We start from the raw sequence: 11,309 nt of genomic DNA, 5'->3' as shown, positions 1-11,309 counted from the left end.
TTAACCATGGGATAAGATTTTGTCTGCTATACATAAACTCTAAATCCATTCACAGATAAAACCCCACAATGATAAATGCAATTTACAATTATTATAAATATAATTGTTTGTATTATTTGAACATAACGATTTCATCTCTCTACACACATGTATTTGTGTGTGACTGTCAGAGATGAACAGTAACGTGTTACAAGTTACAAGTAATGTGTTACGGTAATCCGATTACTTTTATCAAGTAACAAGTAAAGTAAGGAATTACTAGTGCAAAAAAAGTAATGAGATCACTGTTACTTTCGCGTAAGCTCGCTGCATTACTGCATTACTAAACCGTGATTTTATTTGTGAGAATGTCTCATGACAATGACGTCCAAGCGTACGACGTCCGTGGTAAAAGATGCGTGCAGATCAACAGTTATATGGAGTGCGGGAGAGAGTACGACCACGAAGCGTTTAAAGCTCGGAAGTACTGACCTTACTTTGAGTTTGATTCTGTGAAAAGTGACAAAAACATTAGAGTCCACTGTTCACTCTGTGTGGGAAGAAAACGTCTTTCCACAGCGAAAAATTAAAGTTCAAATCTGAGCAAGCACTTAGCATGCTGCCAACGGAATGTGAAATTCACAAAGGATCCCCACTGACATGACCGCTCCGGCACCGGGCAAACCTCTGACTGCTGCACTCCTGCTAAACAGGTGAAAATAGATTTAAGAGCGACAGGACTCAGTGCTGCTATACCTTTGATTTTATTTATTTTTTGCTCTGTTTTACTTGCATCTATTTGAAAGAGTGAGTGTAAACACACACAAAAATTATTTGATATGCCGGAATGAGCAGAAAATAGGTTTAAATGTTAAACAAATTTCTTCCAGTCAGAGAATGTTGCATGTAGTTAAATTTTTGCTTGATTGATTGTGCAGAAAATTGAAATATTAAAACTAATAAAACAATTTTTAAAAAGAGACTTTGTCATTTGATTCTATTTGATATGATGGATTATGCAGAAAAAATAGAATTGGGTGAAAGGTCTATTGCTTTATTACCTATTCAGGTTGTTTATCATGTTTTTAAAAACTGACTAAGTAACTAATTCCTTTTGAAAATAAGTAATCAGTAAAGTAATGAGATTACTTTTTGGAGAGGTAATCAGTAATTAGTAACTAATTATTATTTTCAAATAACTTGACCAAAACTGATGGCTGCTATTTCTGTCTAATTTGTTTTTGTCTAATTCTTTAATAAATACTTCCACAGTTAAGTTCCATTTTAAAAGCCCTGCTGTTGGCCTCATGAGATAAGATGAGATGTATTTATACCCATATGTAAAAAACGTAACACAAGGACCGGCAGTAATTCTTTTGCACAGCCTAGAAATTTGGTTCAGATGAGACCGACACAACTGAGCAACTTAACTTAGCTCCCAGTGAGCACAGAAAAAAACTGAGCTTGATTAGTCTTGATCAAAGGTGTGTTATATGTGTGATCAGATATCTTTAAGTAAGGTACCCTACTTCAATAAGAACCAGCTGTAACCCCAGCTCTATGTTTGATCTGTTCAGGTTTGCAGACAGAGGAAGTATTTTTGGTCTTTTTCTTGCATTCGTGCAGAGGTGGATGTTCAACAGGAGACGTATGATGACAGCACCTGACACGTCTCCTCAAATGAAGTTTGCAGTTCAAAAAGTGTCTTTATAGCAGGCATAATAGAGGAAATGTGCCAGTTTTCACACATGCCACAGCTGCCATTAGAAGTGGAAAATCAAGAGAAGAGCATCTTTAGCTCTCTTACACTGAGCCATCGTGGCACACAGGCATTTCTCCGTAGCAACAGGCTGACCTCGTTTCTATGGTTATGGTGTCCCTTCTGCATTTCTTGCAGGACAACGATAAGCAAAAGAAAAAAAAGGGACACGAGTATGTGGGTGCTGCTCAACCTACAGCAGGTGGTTCACTTAATCACCACAAACAAAGGAAAGGAAGATGCAGGCAGTTTATAAGTGTAAGTTTGGAGTGAGATCAGTAGATGTCTTTCATAGCTGTCAGACTACTTAAAATGCAATAGTTATCTTTTAAAAAAATAACCAAACATAAATATGAGCACTCATTAGTGATGCAACTGATGTATTTTCATTCATATCTAATAATGTTACTGCATTTTCATTAAATGATTTAAGCTCTTTTAGGCATTTATTTCTCTCCATCACCTCTGACCTAACTTCATAAAATGTGCTTTTTGCAAGTCAGGAAGTGCAAGAAACTTTTCTTTTTCACATAACAAATGAATTATTTTACACGGAAAGGTATTTATCAATCCCCATGTCTTTTAAAGTACAACTTTAATTATATATTTAGTGAACCATATCTATTTTTGGTGGCACAGCTGTGCACTGTTTGAAAGAAAAATAGTATGTTTCTTAGTTTAAACCTGTTGAGTCATTCTGTGCATAGTTTGCATGTTCTCACTGCGCATGTTGTCCAATTTCCTGACAGAATGCAAAAAAATTCAGTGCAATCACCGGGAAACCACTGATTTTTTTTTCTTCCTTGTAGCAAGCAAGTTGCTGCCTTATTGCCACCTAACTTGCCAGTGTAGTCTACCTAAAAACGCTAGTTGTAGCAACAGCTATGCTTACTTAAGTTGTTTCTTCTCATTTTTTTAGCAATAACCTAAAGAAAAACCTGGTATGAATTTAAAGTTATGTAATACTTTATAGAATATTTTAATCCCATTTGGGGTTGCATGGGGAAGGGCACCCAGCAAAAATGTCTTGCAAATCCTCTTGCGGTGACCCCTTGTGGCTGGGAAGCAGCAGAAAGTAGCACACACAATGCTTCAGAATATTTAATTGGTTCAAAATTTTGGTTGAGATGAAACACGAGTAAAAGAGTTGCAGCAAGTTGAAAGAAAGCTGATTCAGCCTTTAAAGTGAAACTGATCAGTAAATATGTGCAGATAGCTGACGCTTCCCTGCGTCCCCGCAGAATTCAAGCTAAGATGCAGCCTACAGGTATATATCCGCCTCGATGGCTTTCAGCTCTGAAAACCTCCTGAAAGACAGCTTGAAAGAGGAGGCTGTCAGTTTGTGCAGGATTTGGTTTTTAAAGCCTCTGAGTTGACTGAATAAAGCATATAAATGACGTGGACGCTGATTTTATTTCCAACTTGTTATTTTTACTCCTTTTTTTTAAAGAATTTCCTCCTTTGTCCCTTCTTCACTCTCTGAGCTGCGACTGAGGCTGCCTGCCGTTGCTATGCAACAATGGGAGTAACGAGAATCATTATTGAATAAGTCATTAAGTTAAGGCAATAGTTCAAGAGAAGCATTTCAGACCAGGAGACATGATCTTACTCGTAATTTATCACATCAGCAGAACAAAGTAGGTGAGACTGTGTGATGTCCAGCGAGATTTCCTGCCAGTGCAGTCGGTGCTCTGTCACTCAGTGAGATGAGTGGTTGTGACAGCTGATGATAAGTGACTGCCAGACGCTGATGTAAAGCACAGCCACAAAGGCTTTCCTTCCTCCTGATCCCCAGTGTCCAACAGCCACGCCCAAGCTCTTGACCCCAAGTGACCTCCTCAGCAATCCAATTCCATTTCCTGCTGCCAGCTGCCCTGAATGATTACTCTGACTAACTCCATTCATGAAAAATAGGGGGACGAGGACCAGGGGCTATGAATGTACGTGCATGAATGTGCATGCACTGCATGAGAGTGTTTGTCCGTCCATCTGCTGGGAAGTCCTTAGGGGTGTACGTTTTACACACAAGCCCAGCTACTGGTGGTGTTTGTGGGATCCTTTCCAGTGTGTGTGTGAATATGTGTGATTTTTTTGTTTGCTTTTTTTATTGCAGGTTTGATTTTGTGTCTGGAGAGTCCCCTGGCAAAAAAAAAGAGAGCGAGAGAAATAAATAAATAAACAAACAAACACAGACACCAATTAAAGCTGTTGCAGTGTCCCAGCTCCTTTACATCAGTAGTAATGTGCCTGTGGAAGAAACAAGGCGCTTTAACCCTTCTCGTGCACACCTTCAACATGAGCAGGCTGTAATTTCTTATGAGCCTGAGTTAAAACCAGAGCGGTTATTTCACACGAGAGACGTCTGTATTTGTGTTTCTCTCAGCCTTTCTTGATGGCTTGAAATGAGCTGGAAAAATAAAAACGCCAATACGAATTCACAAGTGCAGCTCGCATCATAGTTAACAAATATTTAGAGATTTATCTGTTGATTAAAATGATTCATTATCCAACGTAAAAGTAATTTGCTATAAATGCCGTGTAAAATAAGCTGGCTGACCCAACACCCACATCAAACCGATCAGCTCCCATCACCTCAGGTTAGACTTGTCTGCTTGAAAGTTTTGACAGTTAAAAGAAAGTTTCACTTCCCCTATTCCCCCCCAAGAAAGAACGAAATAGATCAAAGTCAGTTGGGGGTTGCTGCATTAAAAAAAAATCCTCTCTTATTGCCAGCCTTCCAAAACAAAGCCATGCACATTTTCCACAGAGACTGTAAATAAAGATGTCTGCATCCATCAAAAAATATTCTTTGCCTTCACCAGAACAAAGTAGGTGACACTTGCACCCAAGCCCCTGCGGCCCTTCAACATAAGGTTCACCAACTCAAGCAGCGCCAAATTGAGACATTTTAATATGGGAGTCTATTCTGATTGACTGAATTGAGCCAGCTTCAAGTGGCCGTTAGAGGAACTGCAGTTTTTGGCATTTATTTGGATGTTATTTGGCTGTAAGTTTGCCTGGACTGCTCACAACAGCTCAAACATGAAACAAAGCTTTCATTTGGGACAGTTACGTAAACACGTGAACTTATGCAAGTTCACATGGATGCATATGGAGGTCAATAAGTGGCTGCAAGAACAAAACAAATTAGCATAATGCTCTGTGGTGAACGCCTAATACAACAGACGATCAGAAATGCAGGATAGCATTATCGTCTGCACACAGTTTAAAGGGTATTTGAGTTGTAGTTAATGCAATTTTTTAATGATTCTCACTCAGCTTTCTGCTTTAGTGGTGGTGCGCTGTGTGTCACTTAAGTCATTTGGGTTGAACTAAACTTTATTAAATCGCATGTTACCAGTTGAAATAATATAATTAAGTTGTTTCAGCAGTTATGAAGAAATGTAACTTTTATATGACTGTAAAATATGATAAAAATGGGGAGGAGGACTTGGAGAAAAGTAAGTAAAATAAAAGGTCTTCTGGATCATTTCTGAACATATGTTGCTGTAACTTTATTCCAGCTCCCGGTTGTACTCCCATTAGTTGTTGGGGGTAAACTCTGGGTTGTGAAATAATTGTCTTTGCTTGACTGAACATATCATAACCTTATAAACACCTCTACAATGTCATGAAATCCTTAAAAATCACTAGATTGTTATCTAGAAAACGCCAATGGCAGTCACACCCTGATCAAACCACGTCCGCACAGCTGTACAGAAGTGTTCACCAAGTGTTGAACGTTTGCATGTCATCATTGCACTACACAAATGAGTTCTTTCATGGAAGCAGTTAATTGTGAAGGTGGGTGTGGATGACCAGGAGTGGAATTTAGCTGAACGACTATAATTATGTCTTTCTCCGGAAATGCAGACATGCTGGAAATGACACAACCTTTCATGGATTTATGAATAGTTTGTGGGTTTCCATTAACAATGAATTTGACTGTTTTTGTTGCACTTGGAGTCACAAATATTACTCAGTGTATTAAAGACTTTTTAAAGGTAAGCACGAGTCTTTATTCTTGGCCTTGGAGGCAGTGGAATTAAATAAACTATGACTAATGTGGACCTTCTATTACCAGGTTTTCAAATACTTTAAAGGGGAAAAAAAATAACTCAAAGCTACTTAAAGCTGGAAAAAAACATAACTTTATTACTGGTGGGACATTTTATTGTCTCTAATTCCCATATACATAGATAATTTGATGTTAAAATTAGACATTTTCTGCATGCTCGTAGACAAATCTCAAAATAAGTATACCAACTGGGAGAATTTCTAATGAACAAGGGCTGGAAAGACTAATATCTCTGCAGACGCCAGCCCCAATAGGGCTGAGTGCTTTGCAGGTTGCGTTGATTTAGGAGTCTGACTTTCATGTTTCCACTACTGTGAATACTGACTCTCTTACTATGCAATACCACTCTCTCCCACACATTTAATGCAACAAGCTCACAGCTGTTATATGAAAGCTATGGAAAAAGGCAATCCGCGGAAAACGTGAGAAATAGTCCGCTGCTGCAGATAAGAGAAGCTTGGGAAAAGTAAGAGATTCTCAACACTTCATCCCAAAATAAAAGCATCTAAGAAAAGCATTTCTCTCCCTTCTAAATTCAAGAAAGCGTCACCCAACGGGTACCCAACTACTCCTCGGGATGCTACATTAAATAAGGACAGATTAGCATCAGAAATCGACTTAATATTTCATACACAGGTCAGCGGATTGCACCTATTTAATTACATTAACGAGGTGAGAGAAAGAAGGTCATGTGGAGGATAATGTAATCCTGCCAGCCATAAGCACTTCCAATTATTGCACAGCACACATGTCTGCACACCCCAAGCAGGGGATAAAACTGTTTGTTCGCAGCTTCTTTTGTGAGAGCGGGCGATTTTTCGCTTCCTCCCCTTTCAATGCAATGTGACATTTCACTCTAATATTGCAGCTGGAATGGTTTGGTTCTTTTGATAAGCGGCTTGATTGAGATAGCTGTTGAAATGCTCTGGGGTTGTTTTATTTTTCACTGATTCACATGCCTCCCATGAGCAATTAAGTAACTCCAATTACCAGGAGAGCTTTTCCCCCAGGGGTTTGTTGATTCTCTTTCTGTCTTTTTCTGTCAGCGTTTGAACATCTGCAGTCAAAACCCCCAAGTGTATCCGGCGTACACTGAGCTTCCCCGACATCGGTGCTCAACCACAAAATCTAATTACACCTCCTGTGGTATTACTATTTGCGTCTCAACAAATCTGAGCAAATACAAGCATCGCTTCACCAAGCCACATTTATGTCAAACAGAATTTCCAACATGGACTCATGCTATTGTTATTTTTCTAAGCCTGCTCTGCACAGCTTTGTTAGTTGTAATTCAGCAGGGTTCTGTTGCTGACAAGGTGGAAACTGAAGGCTACAGATCTTTAGAGCACGACACCACTCCTGGTTCAGGTTTGCAGCTACAGCATACAGGCTTTTCAACACACAAGTATGTGCTGGCATTTAAAGTGTTTCCTGAAGTTGCAGCATCATTAGCAGCAGCGGATGCAGTGGTAAACAACAAGTTAGGTCAGAGATCCTCACAAGGAAAGCCACCTACGGTACCTCCAATGTAAACAAAATATTTATTTCAGGAAAGAATACATCGTGGTTTTAGCCTCAGAAGTCTCGGTGTTTATATGGCACATCACCGTCTATACATACCCAAAGAATAGATTGACATTTGCTCAAGTCTATCTTAACACAACACTAGCATGCACACATACTGGGTGCACGAAAACATGTCTTTGTTTGCTGTAACTGTTCCTAATCTGAGTGATGGTGGACTAAAACCACAATCCCTTTTCACACATGAGTAATGGAAGCTGACATCAGGCTTCAGCAGTCTAAACTGACCATAACAAAAATCAAGTTTCCCTCATTGTGTTTTCGCTTCAGCGGATGGATAAAAACACAAAGAGTGATGCTTGTTTTGACTGGGGTAACATATTAGTGCTCACAGAGGCGTTCAAGAAAACTGAGGAGGCCCATTTCATTAAATCGAATGCTCACTTGTGATGTGACCACTTATTTATTTTTTGGTATTTCCTGCACAACTGAAAACACAAATGAGAAAATGATAGCCACCATTATAGCTTTCCAGCTTTCAGTGTTTTAGAAACCTGCTGTGCAGTGTTTTGGTTTTGGCACATTCAGTGCATCTGTTGCACAGCCTGGGCTTCCTGACTGTATTTCATGCTTCACCGTACCTAAAGCAACTTACTGCTATCAAATAGCCCTGTGAGTTCTTCAATAGCTCTGTTCTTTTGGGCTGTATTCAACCAAATCAAACTACTATATTTAGCCTTATTTTTATATATATATATATTTCTGCATCTACCCAGAAAGAGGATTGTGGATTGTGGCCCCTATCATCTGTACTGAGATTGGATGAGCTGAAGGGACAATAACAGCAACCAATAACTCCCATATGCGGAGGACTGTATTACAACAGACGTGAAAAAATGCAAGCCTATCCTTTCAAAAGAAGTCTATCTATTAACCAAAATACTAGCATTAGCTGTTAGAAATGAAAAAGGCATTAAACCTGCCGATTATAGGACAGCTCTGACAGGATTTTCTAAGCACTTTCTGAGTCTTTTCCGCTTGTCCTGTCCATAATTTCAGCTGAGCACTTCTAAATCCTCGTCAGCCACTGACAAATGTGAGCAGGATTCCCGAGTGGGGCTGGAGCCAGCTCTCAAACTGATGGATCCGTACAACTTTGCTGCGTGTTTGGAATAGGCGAAGGCTTTCCTCCTCATCATCTCCCCTTTCCACATGGAGATCATGAGCAGCGTGGACAGCAGCACGCCCCCGAGGGTGAGCAGACACAGTCCCGCTATGACACACCGGTCCAGATGGGCTCCCACTCTGGCTTTCTCCCTCTCTAGACGCTCCATCTCCCGGGCGGTCACAGTGTCCGGGTCCACCCGGACGTCCCTGGGGACCGTGTAAGCTATGGCGACCAGAGAGATGCCAGTTACCAGACAAGTCACGGCGATGATGAAGCCGTAATCCACAGACTTCCCCGAGTCCTCAGAGGAGAGGTCGTCGTCGGACAGCAAGTAAAGTTCCGGGATGTCCTCCTCCGCTTCCTCCATTACCTCCTCCTCCTCGTACAGTTCACTCGAGGATCTGCAGGTTTCTGGACTCGCACCTATCAGCTGGACATCATCAGCATCTTCATCATGTTGGTGTTTGCAAGTAAAAGATGTTTCCGTTTCCTCCTCCGGACGCGGAGCTCCCCTGATCTCTGTCCATGGTGCTGAACACTCTCCTCCGCCGGGATGAAGTGACCTTTCACCGCTGTCACCGATACTTTCTTCATCTAAAACCAGGGAGACGTCTCTGGGATCCGGCTGATCAAAGTAAAACAGTTCCAGATCAGCCATTTGGGCATGGGCTGGGTTTCCCGTTTTATCGAGCCCATGCGTCCGTCTGTGGAAGTGAAACACACACGCACACGCAAAAGAAAACAGTAAGATGTTTAAACTCGCTGAACTTTCATTATTTACAAGGAAAATCTATAGGCTGCGCTTCTCTCACCCGTGGGCATGCACGCATTTTAAAGTGTAGCGAAGGAAGTCTAAAGAATAATTCAGCGTCAGACAGTAAAATTACAGGCAATAAAATAGCTACACTGCTTACCAACACTTAAGCTTTTGCTTTTTTCTGGCTTTCAAATCGCTTTCCCAAAACACTTAGTAACCATGCGACGCCTAATAAATCTAATTCCAGGTAATGTGTTCCAATTATACGCTATTAAGCACCAACATGCGGTCTGCTGAGTACCTCTCTCTCCGTCTGTGGCCGCTCGCTTCCCCCGACTGATTCTGCTCCCTGGTCAATTAGAGGGAAAGGTTTGGCAGACCCCTCCCACAGCCAGACTGGGCTCCGGCAGACCGCCTTATAATGCTTATTACCGAGCCAACTTCAGTGTTCCCCGACACATACAGACCACTAATCAGATGAGAGGCAGGAGGCGGCTGAATGTGCGCTGTGGGCAAGTAAAGAGCTGAAACACTTCAAATTAAGGTACGCTTTCTCCAGGCGCTTGTCAAAGTTGCTAAAATTTTTCATCCACGAATGTCAGAAGCAGATTTCAATGCAATCCGGTCAACAGCTGAGAGACATTTTAATCCAAAACACACAGGGCGGCGCTGGAGGAAAAGAGAGAGAATCACCAGCCGGAGATCATGAATGTTTACGCTTCATTACAATTCATCCAGCAGTTGAGATGTGACCAACAACTCCGTGATACTTGGCCTTTACTGCGACCCACGGGGTCTGCAGTAAATGCAATACATCCATAGTGGTTGAGATGCCCTGCAACCCTTTATTGGAGGTCAGAGGTCAAAAAGCCTTGTTCTGCTGGAAGGTTTCTACAGTCATATAAAAAAACACTAAAAATGAATAACGAAGATTGTTACATGCCGTAAGCTGTCTATCAAGGCTGCCTTGTTTGTGTGGATCTTTTACTTTTTGCAAAGCAGAAATCTTGGGTGAGTGATAGATGCTATATTGACTGCTGAAGAGAAAGTGGTTTTCCAGGTTTGGCCCCTTTTTAGGTAGTTGGAGTTCATGTGGAGGGCAGAGATCCTGCAGCTGATGGAACAAGCCCTCTAAACAAAACTAGTCTTGGACAATCAGGGCTGAGGTTGAGCTTTCAGAAATAATAAAGTCATGGGTCCAAGTTCCTCCTCTTTTATATATAAAACTCAGTTTATTTCAGATTTTTTTTTTAATCCTATTTAATAATCTAAGGGTAGCTGCAGCTTCAAAGCCCTGCCAAGGAGTCTGGAGTAAACTCTTGAATTTTTTTCTTCTGAGTTTTCTTTCTTTTGAAGGTTAAAAAAAAGCTAATCACAAACCTTGGAAACAGGCAGAGCCTGGCTGTGTCACAAAAATTCACAAATCAGGACCCTTAAAACTTTTAAACGAATAAAGTCTTAATTTATTCAAACAAAATGGACAGAAAGCTGGAGATGGAAACTCAACTGTGAAGGTGAGAGCCAAAAGCTGCAGTACCTCTAATGACCACTTGAGGCTGGCTCAAAAAAAACGAGTCAGTGACGACTGACGTTAAAATGTCCAACTGCACATCTTCAACAGCAGCTACAGTCTTGTCCTCCATAAAAGTCTCGAACGTGTCTGATTTATTGCTCCAGCATCCAACATATATAACATCATAATCTGTATTAGGAGTTCCCACAATATATAACTGTGACAAAGGCACATATAAAAATATCAATGAGTGATTAAAAAAAAAAAAGATTCAGATAGTTACCAATAATTTGAATGACTGTTCCTTTTTTTGAGAAGACACGAGATGACTTTGATTTTCAGTGTAAACTGTGACAAATGTCTTATAGTCAATGCTGGGTGATGACCTCCAAACTGGCAGCTTTTCAGGAGCTAATAAGCTTCCCTATCACATCATGTGTTTAAAAGTTAGCATGCCATTCCCAATATATTTAAATGACAGCTGGATTAAGGATACTCCCTTAGGGAAACTTGTCCAAATAAACAGAACAG

At 40.7% G+C, this 11,309-nt stretch overlaps 1 protein-coding gene across 1 annotated transcript; it reads right to left on the bottom strand.

Moving 5' to 3' along the window:
- Positions 1 to 8,395: 8,395 nt before the first annotated feature.
- On the bottom strand, positions 8,396 to 9,166 carry LOC146609361 (transmembrane protein 74). Its single transcript, XM_085346848.1, has one exon. It carries the CDS (start codon positions 9,164 to 9,166, stop codon positions 8,396 to 8,398), a length of 771 nt encoding a protein of 256 aa, XP_085202974.1.
- Positions 9,167 to 11,309: the final 2,143 nt, after the last annotated feature.

This window comes from Diplotaxodon limnothrissa, linkage group LG22 (assembly GCF_057381915.1).
Source record: "Diplotaxodon limnothrissa isolate DT_005_m linkage group LG22, D_limnothrissa_male_GT1.1, whole genome shotgun sequence".
NCBI lineage: Eukaryota > Metazoa > Chordata > Actinopteri > Cichliformes > Cichlidae > Diplotaxodon > Diplotaxodon limnothrissa.
This window is presented reverse-complemented; position numbering and strand designations above follow the sequence as displayed.

Excerpts from the sequence above, each read along its gene's own strand:
- LOC146609361 (XM_085346848.1), bottom strand. The coding sequence starts at position 9,166 with ATGGCTGATCTGGAACTGTTTTACTTTGATCAGCCGGATCCCAGAGAC.